Source organism: Muntiacus reevesi, chromosome 16 (assembly GCF_963930625.1).
Source record: "Muntiacus reevesi chromosome 16, mMunRee1.1, whole genome shotgun sequence".
In the NCBI taxonomy this organism is placed as follows: Eukaryota; Metazoa; Chordata; class Mammalia; order Artiodactyla; family Cervidae; genus Muntiacus; species Muntiacus reevesi.
Window position 1 is genome coordinate 43,803,550 of NC_089264.1, and position 19,519 is coordinate 43,823,068.

Consider the following 19,519-nt stretch of genomic DNA (forward strand, 5'->3'; position numbering starts at 1 on the left):
TGTCTGGGAACGCTGAAGCTGTCTGGGCATCAGCTAGTGTTGATTCTCCCATGATCTCTGAGTTCTTGTGGCTGCAGCGCTTCGCAGAGCTAGCCAGCCAGCCCTGTGAGCCTCAGACTCGGTTCTCTGCAGCCCCTCACAGTGGTGTCACAGAGGCCCAAGTGCTTTTCACACCGCATCTTGCCGCCAACACGAATATGCTTCTGTGACGCGTCCTCCAGCCACACACTTAATGCCTTTGCAAACATTTTATCACAAACCAGAGACCATTTTTGCAATTGTAGGGGCGGCACTAATACTTCCACATAGTTCAGCTTCTTTCTGCTTTATTTTGCAAATGCTTGGTTCATTTTTACTGACCTATAGCTAACCTTGGCAAGCAGCATGAATCTATGACATGGTGGGAGACTACAGCTATATGGCTATGCCATAGAGGGTATATATACCCTATGCTATATGGGTATGCCAGCATACCAGTTCATTTACACGAATTCAAGTTTTGCTTTTTAGAACCTGGCACACAGCAAATTCACGATTTGTTTTTTGGAATCTTCCGGAATTTTTTTCAAATATTTTAGTCTGAGGTTGGTTGAATCCATAGACGTGGAGCCCACAGGTTTGGAGGGCTGACTGTATCACAGCAGTGCTGCTGTGACTATTCTTGCATAAGTCTCCTGGTACACATAGGCGCACGTTAAGTTTCATGTGTGGGAGTAATGCTGCTAACTCTTGTAGGGTGTGCATACATTCCGTGTTAGTAGATGTCGCCAAATGGTTTTCCAAGGTGGCTGGACTGATTTACACTCCTACCACCTTTGTATGAGAAGCTCATTTGCTCCATTTCCTCTGCATTTAGCCATTGTGGTGGTTGTGTATTTCATAGTGGTTTTAATTTCATTTCTCTGATGACTAACATGGTTGAGCATTTTCTCACATGTTTATTGGTCCTTTGGATTACCTCTTTTGTAAAGAACCTGTTCACATCTTCTGCCTATTTGCATTGGATGGTTGTCTTTTTTAAGCTGACTTACTGGGATTCCTTTCTGTGTTCTAAGTACAAGACCTTTGCCGGATAGATATATATTGCAAATATATCCTCCCACTCTGTGACTCACCTTTTCACTCTCAGTGATGTCTTTGATGAACAGAAGTTTCTTGAGTCGAATATGACCAAGTTTAGGAGGGTTTTTTTTTCCTATTATGATTGGTACTTTAAAAACAAATTTTTGTTTTCCCCATATAACCTTTTAAAATGGCATTTTTATAGTGGGATTACCTATATAGTATTATCGCTTTCATTAGGTATGCTTTCATGCTAGTTTAGAGTGGAAGTAGGAGTTTGCAAATGAAGCTGTCAATAAGTTTTGTTTTTAGGGGAAAAATCAAAGATGAATGGACAGAATCTTGTGTTATGAGAAGATATTTTACACTATCTTAACAAAGGAAGTTAATCAATTTTTTCTTCTGATTAAATATACTTAATTTTCTTTTAATTTCTATAAACTTTAAACAAATTAGAAAAAAGACTTTTCTACATATATTCTTATAGCTTCCTGTAGAGCTATTCCAGCTTTGAAAATAATTGGAAGCATCAATACTAGAAAAATATACATAATATTATTCTAATGTGGCTGATTATATTTGTTTCTAAAAATGTTATTTTATCATTTTTAGAGCTTTTTGAAAATGAGCATGTACGTATTGGGCAAAAAGGTAAGCTTTTTAAAAATTTTTAATTGGAAGATAATTGCTTTACAGTGTGTTGGTTTCTGCTGAACAATAACATGAATCAGCTATTTAGTACACATATATCTCCTCCCTCTTGAGAAAAAGAGAAGCTATTGATTAAACTTATTTTAATTTCTGAAAATGAGACAGTTTTAAGTAAATGTCTGCATCATATGCCCTCATTTGAAATTTAACCCCTGAAAAGCTAAAGACCTAAAAAGGAATCATAATTAACATTGTAGATAAAACAATAGGAATCTTTATAAAGAGGGGAAATGCATCATTTTGGCTTTATCAGTAAACAGCAGATAAAGAAGTACACAGATGATTCACTAGAAAGGAAAAGATAAATGCAGCCACACATTTCTCAAGGATATTAGCTTAATCCATTCAACAGTAGAATTTCATTTTAGAATCAGTCAGGTTCTCTCTTTGATGTGCCCACACCCTTCTCATTAGTGTTAATAGGAATATGCTCCTGCATCAGGAGAAAGTAATGACTGCCACGCTTCCTGGTGACTGTTCACAGTGGTAGGACTTAATAACTGAGCAGCTGTCAGCATTCTGGAGAATAAATTTTCCCCATCTTTTGAAGATTCTTTTCCTTGTTTATATAAATCCTGTTTAGTCTTTGAAATATGAAGTGCAGATATGTCTTTGTGTCAGAATGAACCTTCTGACAGTTACATTATCATGGTCTAAACTCCCTAGTTCAATTTTCAGAGTCTAGAGGACTGTGTTTATATGATTTGATATTTTCATTAAACACAGTTGCAAGTTAAAGAATACGTTTCATCTTTTTATTTCATGTGTTCCCTTTGTTTCTTTTGGTCTTCTCATTTTCATTTAGTGTAAGGTTTTTTCCTTTTTCTTTTAAGGATATAAGAAAACAGTACTGTTAGACATATATTAGCAGATGTCTAGTCTTCTTTTGTTTTTTTTTTAATATTTTGGTTTTGTTTGTTTGGGAAAGGGACTTAATTTCTAGATTTAATATTTAATATTTTCATTAAAATTAAAATTAAAACAAAAGGATAATATATTAATTTTGTAAACTTGACCACTTCTGAATAATTTGGGGCCTTAAAATGTTATTGGATCCTTTGTGTTTTCAGTTCTTAAAAAATTCCTCTTTTCTGTTGATTTTCCTGGAGAAGGAAATGGCAACCCACTCAGGTAGTCTTGCCTGGAAAGTCTCATAGACAGAGAAGCCTGGTAGGCTACAGTCAATGGGGTCACAAAGAGTCGGACACAACTGAGCAACTTCACTTCTTCACTCCTTCTGTTGATTTTGGCAGATAGTTAAAAGGTCATCTAATAGAATGGATATCTACATTTCCAGAATTCTTAATCATAATACTTCAAATAGCATACTACTTCCAAATACTAGAACACTCATGACTTAGTAGAATATGCTTAAGAAATTTAAGGTTTCTGTAGATATGACTTGATGTGATCTTCAAATCCAAAATTTATTCTATATATGCATCACTAGTTGCAGATCCATGAAACTATAGTTAAAGCACAGGAATTCAAGGTACTTACATTAAAAAACTTTCAGGTAAGGCAGGAGGTGGAGGAACCTGAGGCTTAAGACGTACAGGACTGTAAGTCAGACCCCATCAAAAATCAGAGAGTAAAAGAAGATCGCCAAGACATGTTTGTTTGTTTGTTTTTTCAAGACATGTTTTAATTATGTAAGATACAGAGATGAAATGTTAGCTTCCTAAAAACAACTGTGAAGATTTCAATGTCTTTCTTACATTACACATTTTCTAATGAGACTCTAATATGCTTTTAACAGTTCTAACAGAACAAGATAGCGCTGCCGCTCAACAGTATGTCAGACAAGGAAGTCCTACGGCCCTGAGAGCTGAGCTGTGGGCTCTCATTCTGAATATCTCCAGTCACCCCGAGGTGAGGAGGAGGAGGAGGAGGAGCCAGACCTGATGTTTATGCCTCAAAGACCCATGTTTCAAAGCAGAAGTATTATTTCTTAGTCTTTTATTTATCCCCTTTTTAAATTTTCAAATCCACTGTAGTTTAGAGTTCTACGATAAGATTAATGTATAATTTAATCACTCTGTATTTAACACAGATGTTTTTATTATTAATAATTAACTGGATAGTGTGAAGCTTTACATAAACAATAAATGTAGGGTTGGCCAGAAAGTTCATTCAGGTTTTTCTGTAAGATCTTATAGAAAAACCCAATGACCTTTTTGGTCAACTCCATAAAATTTTAGTAAGTGGAGTCCACCAGTTTAGGTCACTGAGGATGTATGGTGGAATTGGGAAACAGAATAGGGTGAAATAAAGATAGACTACTCCGTATATGTAAATGAGTACTTTATCCCTACAGTTACTTTGAAAATATGCACCATTTTTATAGCTCTAAAAATTGACATTTTATGTTGGAATGTTATTTTTCTAAGTATAAGAACATTTTATTTTAGGAAATAAAATGAAAAAGAAGAGAAATCACCAACAGACAGGTAATAGATTCAATAAAGAAAAAATATGTAACACATTCTTTTTGAAATATTTTAGAGAATTTTTTTTTTTTGCTTAAGCCCATTGAGCCTACAAATCATTGATTTAAATATTGTAATAAATAGCAAACTAATAGTTACAGCAAACTAATAGTTCACTAGACAGTGGTTAAAAACATGGGTTTTCTTTGAAATCATACAACTTAGTTTCAACTCCTAGCTCCCCCAACTTATTTGAAATAAGTTGCTGAGTGAGATAAATTTCTTCAAACCTCAACTTACCTATGCTTAATTATGGGTAATAATTTTTATATCACAGAGTGGTTGTGAGAATTAAATAAAATGTGAGTCTTTCATTAACACAGTCCCTGATGTAACAGGCCACCACTAATGGTAGCAGTAATAATTATATATTGCATATAATTATAAATCAATCATAATTGATAATATATAATTCTATACACATATATTATAACTATATACACACATATACACATATTAAAATTACATATATTATGATAATATTAATAATTAATCATATGATATTAATCATGCATTAATCATAATTTAAAATAATGCTATTTTTAAGAAAATCAAGTACTAAACATAAGAATTATAAAAGCTATACCTCTGGCCTTTGCAAATTATGTATGTATGCTTGTGTGTGTGTGTGTGCATGTATGTATGTATGTTTTAAATCTCCCTCTGTGAACAGCACTGACAAAAATCACTTGCTTTCTTTTTGAAAGAATAAGCTTTGTGCTTTATTTTAGAGAAATTTTAAACCAAATGATACTGCTGATCTTTTGAGGTGACACTTTAAAAGTAACAGTTGACAAAACAGTTTGGAGTGTACTTTAGGCCTTTTTTTAGTGCATCAGCTCTTGTAAAAGAGGTAGTAATTCTTGTTCTGATGTAACTGTGTAGATCAGAGTTAGATCACCTACCAATATCATCGACCATCAGCTAAGTTAACAAGTCCTGTCTCTGCAGAGGAACTACTTCCATTTCAAAAATAGTTTTAGAATTTTTCCAGAAGTATCATTGTAGAATAAAAGTAGTAATCCCAAATAATGATTGATTGTTACACTGTTCAACGGCTGTTTTTACACTTGCGTTCTGGAGTTAATAATGATCTTGATTTTCTGTACTCAAAATGACAGATCTGTAAATAGAAATTAATATCAGAAAGGCAATCTTGATTTTATTGAATAAAACACTTTCTATGCCTTACACTTTTATATTCACTGTAAAGGTGTCACCTGCATACACTGTAGCAACTCCAAAATAATTGTTGTAGGTGGTACATCAGAGGATGGAGAGAGGGAGGATACTTCTTCTTATGAAGAACTCTTTATCAGAAGGTTTTGTTCAGTTACTTTTCAGTCACTTAAAATAAGCTACACATGCAAATGTATCATAGTTAAGGAGATACATAAACAGAATATTTCAAATTTCACACCCATAAACCTGTTTTAAAAATCTTACTTCCTTAGAAAGACTTGGTATTTAACGCTTTGAGTTCCTAGCAGTTAGTTTATTTAATACTTTTATTAGAGAATTATTTAACTGATTTTTTTTCTCTTTTTAAGAAAATATGTGATAAGCTTAAAAGCATTGTCTTTATATATTTTCTATAGATTTCTAGATCAAAATACCCATACTTAGCAAACATTCATATTTAAATTTTTGCTTAATTTCAGCTTGCTGGTTAAAAGAAGATAGAAAATTTTCTTTTACTTTGCTCTAAGTTCTTACTTACTGATAGAATAGTCAAGATGAGTATTAACATTTACGATTTCCTTCAGTGATTTCGCAACAAGGTTCTCCACAGCCTGACCTAAAGGTCTCCAGCAATGCCTGACCATCCTAGATCTTTCTGGTCACACTTACCTCGTCTTCCCAGTGTCTGTTTCTGTCCTTCACTCTCCGCAGACACTTCTTTTCACAATCTTAGCAAAAGATATCACTTCCCCTTAACCAGAGAAAACATGTCATCAGAAGGAACTTATCCAAATTCTTTCCACGAAACCTGTGAACTTTATTGTGTCAGCACCCGTTCTTGCCGCCTCTACTTTTATATCTAAATCTTGTGAAAGAAAATTCTGTGCTGAATGCTCCTATTTTCTTAATCCCATAATCACTCAGTCTACCTTATTCTGGTATACATTCTACCAAATGACGATAACTGTCCTAGCTAAAAATATCAAGAACAGTGGACGCATTTTAGTCTTTACATTTTACTGCATTTGATACTATTATCTATTCTGTCCTTGAAATATTCTTGGTCTTTAATTTAGTTCATCTTTTTTTTTAGTTATTTCCCTATTTCTTTCTTTTTTTTTTTTCAAGTCTGCATTTGGGTTCCGGTACAAACCTCAAGTGCTTGTGTTTTTCAGAATTCAGTTTTGATCTTCTTTTCATTCTGCACGTTTTCCTTAGACTGATTCACCAATCGTTTTTTTCTGTAATGGGTTCAACTCTGTTTTAAGACAATCAATCATTGTCTTAAGTCTAAAACCATTATTTCCAGTTTCCTACAGAACTCTTAATACGTGCTCCAAAAGTATATCAGACTCATGATGTCTAAAAGAAAAGGCATAATCTTTACCTCAGTGCCTTTATAGCCATCCAAGAAATGTTGAATTGTCTCTCTCCCTGGGAATAAAAAAAGCCTCAGACTTTCTTCTTGTTGGGTACTCTCCTGTTTTTTTACGTGCAGCTTATTCTGTCACCTTTCCTGAGAGACCTTCCTAACCTCTCCTCTACCTTATCTTCTCCTGACTCCATCACTGCTACTGTTAGATACTTCCTTCTTTTTCCTCCTGTGGAGCAACGACCTAAAGTCAAAGAAACATATACCATACTTCTTACTTTATTTGTCTGCCTCCCTTTCTAGACTGGGGCTTCCTTGGTGGCTCAGATGGTAAAGAATCTTCCTGCAATGCGGGAGACCCAAGTTCAGTCCTTCGGTCAGGAAGATCCCCTGGAGAAGGAAATGGCAACCCACTCCAGTGTTTTTGCCTGGAGACTTCCATGACCAGAGAAGCCTGGCAGGCTACAGTCGATGGAATCACAAAGAGTCAGACACAACTGAGCAACTAACAAGTTCATGTTCTTTCTAGATTGAGTACCTGGGGACAGGAATTGTTTTCTTCTTCATCATCTTAATGTCAGTATCTCGTACAAGTGTCTAAAAATGATAGGCTCATCTAAATGCTTACTGAACAACTAAGTATAAAATTTTAGGACTCTCTGTGAGTTCTTTGATTTTTTAAGTATATATTTCTTCTTCTCTTTAGTTAAATGGATAGTCTAAATAAAATACCAAATAGATACATATATTAAAATTATTCTCTGATGCTAAAAATTTGGGCTACTTTGCTTTTCAAAGATTGCTTTTGTAATCATAATTTATTGCTCTTAAATGTCTATTTGCCAGAGCTTATACAAAGTACTCTTTAAATATTCTATTATTGGTGATTGTTTTATTTTATAAATTGTTTTCTTATAATGTCTTTGTCTGCTTTTAGGGTAATAGAATGAATTTAAAAGGTTTTCCCTCTGCTTCTGTCCTGTGAAGGAGATTGTAGAAGACTGGCAGAATCTCTCCCTTAAATGTTTGGTAGAATTCACCAGTGAACCACTCTGGGCTTTGTACTGTCTATTTTGGAAGGTTATTAATTATTAAATGAATTACTTTAATAAATCTAGGCCTATACACATTGTTTCTTCTTGTGTGAATTTCAGCAAATTTTCAGCAAAATCTTATTCAAGTAATTGATCCATTTCATCTAGGTTATCAAATCTGTGGGCAGGGAAGTATTCCTAGTATTCCTCTATTATCCTTTTAATGTTCAAAGGATCTTTCACTTCTGATTTGGGTAATTTGTGTCCTTTCTCTTTTTTTCTTAATTAGCCTAGCTAAAGGCTCATCAGTGTTCTTCATCTTTTCAATGAACCCACTTTTGGTTCCAATGATATTTCTCTATTGATTCCTATTTTCAATTTTATTTATTTATGCTCTATTCTTATTGTTTCTCTTCCTCTGCTTACTTTCAATTTAATTTGCTCTTCTTTTCCTAATTTCCTAAGGTAGAAACTTAGTTTATTTATTTTAGGTCTTTCTTGTTTTCTAATATATGCCTGCATTTAATTCTATAAATTCCATCTAAGCATTGCTTTTACTGCATTCCCCAAATTTTGATGTTAACTTTTCATTTAGTTCAAAATACTTTACAATTTTTCTTGAAATTTCTTCTTTGACCCATGTGTATGTTGTTTAATCTCCATGTATTTGGGTATTTTCCAATTAATTTCCTGTTACTCGTTTCTAGTTTAATTCCACTGTGGATCTGAGAGCAGATGTGTTAGGATTTCTATTCTTTTAAATTTGTTAAAGCTATGTTTTATGACCCAGAATGTGGTCTGTCTTGGTGAATGTTCGATGTAAGCTTGAGAATCATGTGTGTTTTGCTGTTGTTGGATGAAGTAGCATATAGGTATCCATCGTATCCGGTTTATTGGTGGTGTTGTTGAGTTCAACTTTGACCTTACTGAGTTTCTGCCTACTGAATCTATTTCTGATAGAGAAATGTTGAAGTTTTATTTCAATTGGAAATGCGTGCTTTATTTTATAAATGATGCTGATGACCACCCTTCTGAAAGAAAACAATCAGACCTTTGGCTTGCAGAATATAAAAATAAATTCCAGGTAGGTTATAAACATGTAAATTTAAAATATCAATTTTAGAAAAAATTAGGAAAATATTTACATAAATATGTGGTGAAGGAGAGCCTTGCCTAAGACAAGCAAGAAAACCTAAATCCATAAAGAATTTTGAAAAATTTGTCAATGTATACCATAAACAAAAACAACACATATTAATTTGAAGAAAAAGTATTTGTAACACAAATGACAAATGTTAATCCTCAGTATAGATAAAAGATCTGACAAATTAATGAAATAAATGTAATCTAACAGAAAAATATGCAAACCATGGAAGTGAAAGTTCAAATGGCCAATAAGCATATGAAAGAAAGTCAACTTTATTAGTATTTGAGAAAGTCTAAATTAATACAACAATAAGATAACCATTATTTTTACCCATGGAAAAGTTAAAATGGTGAAAGTCTCTCAGTAAAGGCATATGTGCATGAGGATATTTATTGTAGTACTTGTAGTAGCAAACAGCTAGAAACAACCTGAGTAGTCATCGATAGGGGAATGGTTAAATAAACCGTGACATAGCTGTAGTACAGTTATAAAAATATTAAAGTTTGTGTGTTGATAGTTATTTAAAAGACATAGATGACCGTGACACACCACTAGAAACTGAAAAATAGGTATAGTATGATTCCATTTTATGTTAACAAACAACAGCTAAAACCCTGAAGTATGATCACGTATTTATATAAGCATGGAGAAAGGTATGGAAGGATGTAAGTTACAGATAATGTTATTAATACAAATATAAATGACATTAGCTTCTTCAGCATGGTAGGAGGGAAGAAAAAAAGAGTATCAATTTTCTTTATTCAGCTCTAGATTGTTTCACCTATTTTAATGGTCATATACCAGTTTGTAATTTTAAACTTTTTATTTTTAAAAAGCGACAGAACTATAAACAGCTTTTCTGCTACGTTCACTAGAAAACACTAAAGTATAATATTGTGCCCTTTGCCAGCTGTCAGGATTGGTGTTTGAGTTAGGTGCTGTTCCTACCTTTAAAAATGTTCTTTTATTCTAGCTAGAGAGGTAGATTTAATAAATATAACAGAAGGTAAATAAAATAGTAAAATAATTTTTCTTTAGATAAGAAAACATCATGAATGAGAACAAAATAAGACTTTTTAATTAAAATTAAAATGACTAAAAATAGCCAGCAAGTCCCCAGATTATCTTTATGTGATGAGCATTTTGACTCAAACCAGAAAACTGTGTATCAAGCATTTTTTAAGACAAAGAAATTGTATTTCAGGAAACATAGGTTTGGACACCTTCCAGCCATGGCCGCTACATGCATCAGATATTCTTCTTTGTCCCAGGTGATCCTGTCCCACAACTCTTATTTGTTTGAGGGACTGTCTTCAGAAAGAATCACACAGACTGCGGTGAGGGAGCCAAGCAGTATTTGGATAGGGGTGGAAATCAGGGCTAGAGTCCTCTAGAGATGGATGGAGGGATTCAGAGAAACGCAGGGATCAGCTTAGGTAGTCAGATGATATTTCCATCTCTCTTTAACACAGCTACTACCCAGTTAATCTTGACCTTTTTCAATCTTTATTATGAACACCTGACCAACTATTAGCCTGTCCCTTAACTGGATTACATCGTACGTCCTTCCTCCCCCTTTCTCTTCCTCCGTCTTTTCTTCTTTTTCCTTCCCCCGTTTTCTCTCCTTCCTTCCTTCCTCTCTCATTCTTATTTATTATTCTCTATTAAATGGCTTCCCTTGTGGCTCAGCTGGAAACGAATCTGCCTGCAATGCGGGAGACCTGGGTTTGATCCCTGGGTTGGGAAGATCCCTCCAGAGAAGCGAAAGGCTACCCACTCCAGTATTCTAGCCTGGAGAGTTCCATGGACTGTATAGTCCATAGGTTTGCAAAGAGTGGGACACGACTGAGCGACTGTCACTGTCACTTCACTTTCAGCCTAATCTTATCACTGTTTAGAGTTAATTCAATTTTCTAATATCATGGTACCATATTATTTTTTTAACTGATTTTGTTTTTGCTAAAATTTTACTAAATTCTTTACAATTAAAGAAATTTATTTTATATTGGAGTATTGTTGATTAACAATGTTGTGTTAGTTTCAGATGTACAACAAAGTAATTCAGTTATGCATCACATATATGTATCTATTCTTTTTCAAATTCTTTTCCCACTTAGATTATTACAGAATATTGAACAGAGTTCCTGGTGCTATAGCTGATTTTTATTTAATTTTTAAAAGCCTTGACTCAGATTTAAAGAAAAGTATACTACTGATTCTATTGATCAATGTCATTAAAAGTCCTGAACCCTTATCATTGTCCATTAGCCAGATGAGATGAGAATGTTTGACATTATCTCTTAAAAATTTAACATACTTTTCCGACCTATGTTTAAATCATTTACACATTAGCTATATAGCATTCTGTATAGGTACAACCATTATATTTTGAACTAAAAATAAATAATTAAAATTTTTTTCAAAAAAATCCTGATTTTTTTTTTCATATGCTATATGATAGCCTTTACTACCAGGGATGATTTAGTATGCTTAAATTTTTTTATTTTATAATAATTTAGGTATTAAAAAGGCAGTATAGAGTAGTCACTCTGGGTTTTTATATAGGTTCTGGGGGTTTCCTGGAATCAAATCTTATTACCTTTGTGGCCTTGAACAGAAAGTTACTTCTTTCTCTGGGCCTCAATTCTTCAAATGGAAATGGAAATAATAATCATTGAACAGGTTTATTTTGTTGATGTGAGATTAAATAGATTAACATGTATATTGGGTAAAACAGTTCCTAATAATTACTTAATAAATGCTACATTTGCTATTAAAGTTAAATTACAGTTAAATCAATTTAGCAAATATTGATTAAATACCTACCAGGTACCAGATTTTATCTTAAGGGATGGGATTAAGTCTGTTTATTAATCATCAGCTATTAGCCCGGCATGGAGACTCTAGTAATGAATAAAATAAAGCCCTTATTATCTTAGTGTATATAATACTATTAATGATCATTATTTATTAAAGTTTGAGGCTGACTTTATAAATGATTGACTTTTAATGTTTTTATTTTTCTTTTAAATCTAGGATATTTTATATTATGAGCAGCTTAAGACAAATGTGATACAACATGACCTTTTGGTGGACAGTCTAATTTATAAAGTAAGTAAAGCTGTAAGTTTTTCCATTTTGTTAACATTAAGCAATTATCAAGAGTCTTCTTCATGTAGGTACTGCACTATCTATGATGATACATATTAACCTTAAAAAATAATTTTAAGGGATCATTATACTTAGGACGATAAGGTTGACCTTCAAAATCTGCAGTTTCTATTCAATGTTATCTTTCACTTTGCAGCTGTCTTCACAATCCTTTCTTGACCCTCCCATTTATTGATTAAGTGAATGATGTTTCTTGTCCTTATAAATTCCAATTTTCCACTCAAACTCTACAGAAAATCTACTAAAAGAAAAAATCAGATTATGGATTTCTTCATCTTATTTATCCCACAGTTCTTTAGAGCCTGCTTATTTTATTATATTGAAGTCACAGCTTATTTTTAATTTCTTTTGCTTTCTAGACATAGAGTTAAACACATCTCAAGCTTTATGATAGGGATTCATTGCATTTTTGCCTTTAGGCGTCTGTCATTGAGAGTTGAGATGCAGATGCTGAAAGCATGGCGTAGGGTTTGACTGATTCTGGATTCATAATTGGGTTGTTTAAAAGACTTAGATTATAGATTTAGAACTTGTAAGATAGAAGAGAAAGGGCATATTTTTCCAGATCTCAGAAACAGGGGAAAGAAGAATCAAAGATTTGTCTGGGCAGAACATAACAGAAGTTAATAGCAACAGTGACTGCTAGTGTTTAATGCTTGCTTACTGCGTGCCATACAATGGTCCAGACTCTTTACATAGATTGGCATCTGATCCTGACAGCTACCCCAGGGGAGTAGATACTGGCATTTGGGCTATAAATGATAATTCTTTTTTTTTTTCTGAAAAAAAAGTTGCATTCTACAAGATCATGCATTAAAAATAGTAGAGCTTATAGGAAAAATAGGGTTGGGGTAGCTTTTGCAACTTTATAGCCAAAGTGCTAACAGAAACAATCTTTGGGAGATGAACTAGACAGCTCAGGCAGGCTGCTTCTGCTGGAATTATTAAAAATGGACAAAAATAACAAAGGGTAAGCGCTAAGATAATTCAGTTGTGCAGAGCCACTGGGGCTGCTGTCCAGGGGGGTACAGGAGGAAGTGCGGCAGTGAAGAGGTGTGCAGGGCTGGGGGTGCACCTCTCTGGAGACAGGGACCCCGTGCAATCATTCATTTTCCGTTCTCTTGAAATTTCCATTCTCTTGGAAACAGGCAAAGGGCTCATGCCTGCAGAAGGCTTTGCCTTTTCCTGCTGAAGGATGTAATTCTACTTCTGCTGTTCTGACTTCTCTTTTTAAAGGAAAATTGGATTTGAACCAGTACCATTCTCATGTTATACTGACATCATTTCTTTACTCACAGCCACATATTGATAACATGTATTATAGCAAAGTAGGAAGTATTAATACTATTACTTTACTGTCTTACAGATGAGGGAACTAAGGTAAACAAAGAGTAAAGAAATCTGTTTAAATTCATATATTAAGTAGTAAAGCCAAGATTTGAATCTAGGTAATCTGACTTCACAACCATACCTTTAACCACTATGCTCTACAGGGAGGAGGATGAGGAGAGTTAAGAGGATGCAGTCTTTTGATGAAAAGTCTTGACTCTTGAAAAACTCTTGAAGTTTTTACATAGATTTGGATCACAGGTACTGCTTACCGACTTTGAGGTCAAATGACTTAGCAACAGCCTAAGAGATCTTTGGGGCTTTAAGACTTTTAATCTCCTCTCTGTTCAAAGGAGAGAAGACTCACAAGAGAATTTCAAAAATCCAAGAGTGCTCACATGAGAGTCCTTTGCTGCCCACATGGAGTTCAGTTAGAATCAGTAAAGCAAAAAAGTCGTGAGAAAGTGGTAAACAGCTTGTGTCCGAACAATCGAATGTAAGTTTTGGTAGAATCAGTCCTGACGGTCCATAGCATGAGTGTTTACTTACGTTAGTTAAACTGCTGATCTTACTGAAGCAACTCCAAATAGTATTAAAGTCAGCCCTTAAGGGAATGAGCATTAAAAAAATAATCATTTGAAGTTTCACTACAACTCCCTTTGGCAAAGATTCATTTTTAATTTAACTGAAAATAAAGTAGAATTATTTTAGCAGTTAAAGAAATGAAGGAAACAAGGCAATACTTAAGTATAGAACATCATCAAACCCTCCCTAAGCTAAAATATCTAATGAGTCTCTCTGGATTGTATTTTTTTTTCTCACAAACTTGCCCTGAATCCACACCATCTACAATTTTCTACCACTTACTGTGATCTGACAGTTCATATCACTGTTTCTCAACCTTTTCTTCATATAAGAGAAAATTTTCTCTAATATAAAAAATTAAATACCAAAGAATAAGATTCTGTCAGAAAGAACAAGCTTTGGAGGTCCATAAGCCATTGTACTGTGTAAAAAATATTGATCCCCAGGAATGAAGCCCCCTTAGAGGCAACATCATCCTCCTTGAGATTGCGTGATCTCTACTTCTGCCCATGTTGTGACTTAGACCGGCTCCTTTCTTTTCTCTTAATCTGTGTCTTTCAGTTTTTCTAGGCTCAGCACATATTCACTATCTCTAGGGTCATCCACAAGTCATTTTATCCTCCTCTAATTGCTGTTTTGATCAATAGCCCAATTGAATTTTGTAGGTTGGGCAATATTTTCATAGATTTCTATAATATTTGCATAGATTTATATTTATAATTATATAATTATAATATTTGCATAGATTTCTATAATATTTCTTTGGGGCATGTAACCAGTATTTCTCATTCTCCAATATTTCTACCATGTATGTTTTCTTCCTGGTGAGATTGAAGATAAACTTTGTCTTGTTTGCTAACAAGTGATGACTTGCAAATGAATAATTATAAAAACATCAAAGATTTTTGGTAGTTTGATGGAATGGCTTGAATGTGGGCTTGAACGATGGAGGACCAGATTGAAAAGCAATTTGATGCCAGATTTTTACAGTGACTTTTGGACATTGTGATTGCAAATGCTTTTTCTAATTTTAAGCTACCTAAACATTAGATTCAAAGGAGATAAAATTGAAATAAATAATAAGAAATTACTAATGGAACCCAAACGAGTGTACACAATTTGAAGTCAAGTAATGTGTCACATATATTAGTCAAGTAACCTTATAAATTTATTTCTGAATTAAATCCAGTGATAAAATCTAATTGAGAAATTTATAATCATATGTGAAGTAATAAAATCATTTCAGTATTATTTCTATATGTTACATTTATGTCTTAGTACTATAAGCATACTCATTTAAGTTCTTTTCAGTGCTCTCTACTTTTAATTATAGGATGTGAAATTGACAGCAAGCAATGATGATTATTATTTTGTATTTGAAGATTATTTGTATCAGGTAAGTTGAAAAATTAAAATATAGAATTTCTTGTTTTAAATTCTCTAACACAGGCTACTTTAGAAAATATCTGTTGTTAACTGAATCCTCCTAAAATCCACACCTTGTTTCTTTTTTATCAAATTAAATTTTCCAAGTTTGGGGTCAGGTTAACTTTTGTTCTTACGAGGGACTCGGTGGGAGGGTAAGAGCTACGTCCCTGTTCCAGCCAGGAGAGGTACAGGCGCAGGTTCGTAAACTGAATGTCCACTTCAGATGTCAGCTGTCCCAAGGTGTGTAGAGAAAGCATTTTTACATGGTACTTTTCTGTTAAAGGTCTTGAGTAAATCATTAAGTGCTTTGAAGTCAGCTTGAAGAGTTGTGATTACTCTTTGATCACATCATATGGTGATACTGTGGATATTTTGATTTACCTAGGTCTTTCTCATATCTGATAAAATAGAAACATCACAGTTAGGAAATAAGTGATTTATGTAGAATTGCTTAAATGATATATTTTTTTAAAGATCACACAAACATAGATAGAAGATAGATAGATAGATAGATAATATGATCTTGAGTGAATGTCAGTATGTGTCATGGAAAAAACATCTAGATTCCACATGACAGTTTCTGCTTGACTAAATGTAAATCAGTCCCAGATGTCTAATTAGCAGGTCTCTGATGGTAATAGTGATTGTAGTTGTGTATCTGTTTAAGAAAAGAGTTAAATAAGAATCTCTCTAGAAGGTTTAATTAATTGTCTACTCCAAGAACTAAAGTCCAAAAGATTTTATAAAATTTACTTATAAAATTAAAATTTGAAATAACCTTGGGAAGAATTTTAAGGGAATTTCCATGATTTCAAATATGCCATTAATTTTTAAAATTTTAAAACAGTTAAGACTTAAAATCCCATTCTTTCACATATTGTTATTGATTAAAATTTGGACAATATAAAAACCTTAAAGTTTATTTACTTATGTAGCAAATATGTAGCCTGATACCTATTTTTTGGTACTCAGTCAAATTTTGAATGTACAATAAAGTTAAAGCTTCATTTATATAGTAAGTTTTGTTTCTGAACTGAAATACTGAGTAGAAATTATCGCTTTTGGTATTGTAGCATAAGGAGGTCCGTAGAATCACCCCTATTAGAAAAAGCAAAACCAGTGAAAATTATTTAAAAAGAAAAAAAAAAAAATTAAAGTATCTGGAAGCTGTCTTAAGAGTAGATGTCAAGTCAGCAAATAAAAACGTTTATTCAGGAAAAGTGACTAAGTCTCAAAACAGTCTGTAGCACTTGAGCCATGATGCACTCTCGCCCTCCTCTTAGCCCCAGATCATCATGATGGAAACTTCAGTTCAACTGAGTGTGGCTAGGAAGATGGGGTTCCTTTTTCATGTAATTTCTAGTCAAAGACTGCAGTATCTCTATAGAAGACTCTGTGCTGTGCTTAGTCGCTCAGTCATGTCTGATTCTCTGCAACCCCATGGATTGCAGCCTGCCAGGCTCCTCTGTCCATGGGGATTCTCCAGGCACGAATACTGGAGTGGGTTGCCATGCCCTCCAGGGGAGCTTCCCAACCCAAAGGTCGAACCCAGGTCTGCTGCATTGCAGGTGGATTCTTTATAATCTGAGCCACCAGGGAAGCCCATAAAAGGTTCAGGTAACCAGTATTTCTCATCCTCCTCAGCTCTGTGTTGCAGATGCAAAATTTCAGAAGAATGCTGCCATGAAGGCAGGGGCTTCCTGCCTCCACTCAGAGGGCAGCGCTCTGTCAAGAGCAGGCTTGAGTCAGTTCTATGACTTGTTCTCTGTAGTGGCTGCACCAGCGTGCATTCCTGCCAGCACTGCGCTAGGCTTCATTTTTCCCTGGATCCTCACCAACACTTGTCTTTTTTTTTTTTTTAATGGTAGCCATTTTAACAGATATGAGGTGATAACTTTCTGGTTTTGATTTGCATTTCCCTGATGATTAGTGATGTTGCATACCTTTTCATGTACCTGTTGGCCATTTGTATGTCTTGTTTGGAAAAGTTCTACTAATTTCCTTTGCCCACTTTTTAATTGGTTTTTGCTATTGAATTATAGAATTCTTAATAAATTTTGGATATTAGCCTCATATCAGACATAAAATTTGCAAATATTTTCTCCCTTCCTGTAGATTGCCTTTTCATTTTGTTTTTAGTTTCTTTTGCTTTATAAAGGTTTTTAGTTTGATATAGTTTCACTTATTTATTTTTGCTTTTTAGCTTGTGTTTTACTATCTTCCCTGGTGGTTCAGATGGTGAAGCGTCTGCCTACCATGCGGGAGACCTGGGTTTGATTCCTGGGTCAGGAAGATCTCCTGGAGAAGGAAATGGCAACCCACTCCAGTACTCTTGCCTGAAAAATCCCATGGACAGAGGAGCCTGGAAGGCTACAGTCCATGGGGTCGCAAAGAGTCGGACATGACTGAGAGACTTCACTCACTTACTATCATAAAAGGAAATTACTATGAAGACCTAAGTCAAGAAACTTTTTTTCAATGATTTCTTCTAGGAATTTTATGGTTCAGGTCTTATGTTTAAAGTCTTAAGTCCATTTCAAGTTCACTTTTGTGAGTGGTATAAGGTACAAGTCTAATTTCATTCTTCTGCATGTGGTTATCCAGTTTTCCCAACCCTGTTTATTGAAGATGCTGTCTTTTCTCCACCGAGTATTCTTGTCTCCCTCATTAAATATTAGTTAACTATGTGTGCGTGGTTTATTTTTGGGCTCTCGATTCTGTTCCATTGGTTCCTGTGTCTACTGATTACTATAACTCTGTAGCTTGAAATCAGGAAGTATGATGCTTTGTTATTCTTCCCTGAGATTGCTTTGTCTCCTCAGTTTCTTTTCTGGCTCTATACAAATTTTAGGATTGTTTTTCCATTTCTGTGGAAAATGCCCATTGCAGATTTTAATAGGAATTGCGTTGAATCTGTAGATGGCTTTGGGTAGTATGGCGTTTTTAACAGTGCAACTTCTGATCCGTGAACATAGGATATTGTTCCATTTGTGTCTTCTTCTGCTTCTTTCATCAAAGTCTTGTAGTTTTAAGTGTGCAGATCTTTCACCTTCTTGGTTAAATTTATTCCTTAGTATTTTATTGGTCTTTTTTATGCTATAGTGAGTGAAATTATTTCTTTTTCAGCTGTTTTGTTCTTAGTGTATAGAAACACAACTGTTTTCTGTATATTGATTTTGTTTCCTGCAATTTTACTGAATTTTACTGAATTTCATTGATTAATTCTGGCAGATTTTGGATGGAGCCTTTAGGATTTTCTATATGTAAGATCATATCATCTATATGTAGAGATTGTTTCTTTCTTTCCTACTTGAAAGTGAAAGTGAAAGTTGCTCAGTCATGTCCAACTCTTTGCAACCCCATGGACTATACAGTCCTTGGAATTCTCCAGGCCAGAATACTGGAGTGGGTAGCTGTTCCCTTCTCCAGGGGATCTTCCCAACCCAGGGATTGAACCCAGGTCTCCACATTGCAAGCAGATTCTTTACCAGCTGAGCCACCAGGGACACCCATCCCTACTTGGATTCCTCTTTTTTCTTTTTCATGCCTAATTGCTCAAAATGGTCTTGTAAAAACACCAATCAATTCGTGTTACTTGTGATATTAAATCACAAACACCAAAATCCTTCCCAAGGCCTGGATGACCCTGCCTGTGCTGGTTCACATCTCTAGCCTCGTGGTTCACATCTGCACTAACACTGCGGCACTGTGCATTCCAACACCTCTGACCTCTTACTCCTCAGGGCCATCAGACCTGCAATTCTTTTGATGTAAAAGACTGTTGCCCTCCCCTCTTCCTCTACTAAATTCCTATTTTTCCTTCAGCTTTCAATACCTTTTTTACAAATTTGCTATAATTTTTTACAAATTTGCTTTTTACAAATTTATTTACAAATACCTTTCCTGACCTACTCTGCTTCTCAGCAGGATACATACATAGGGTCATGGCCTTGTGTTTTGTGTGATTACATATTTATTGTCATTGTAGAGAGCTGTAGATTTTCTTTAG

At 34.4% G+C, this 19,519-nt stretch overlaps 1 protein-coding gene across 3 annotated transcripts in view; it reads left to right on the forward strand.

Moving 5' to 3' along the window:
- Positions 1-19,519, forward strand: part of TBC1D19 (TBC1 domain family member 19) — a 136,352-nt gene that overhangs the window by 61,992 nt on the left and 54,841 nt on the right. For all 3 annotated transcript variants that reach the window (XM_065907425.1, XM_065907427.1, XM_065907428.1), the window contains 4 exons: positions 1,675-1,713; positions 3,533-3,645; positions 12,034-12,108; positions 15,416-15,478. In XM_065907425.1, the coding sequence (XP_065763497.1) occupies positions 1,675-1,713; positions 3,533-3,645; positions 12,034-12,108; positions 15,416-15,478 (290 nt within the window). The remainder of the gene's footprint in view (positions 1-1,674; positions 1,714-3,532; positions 3,646-12,033; positions 12,109-15,415; positions 15,479-19,519) is intronic.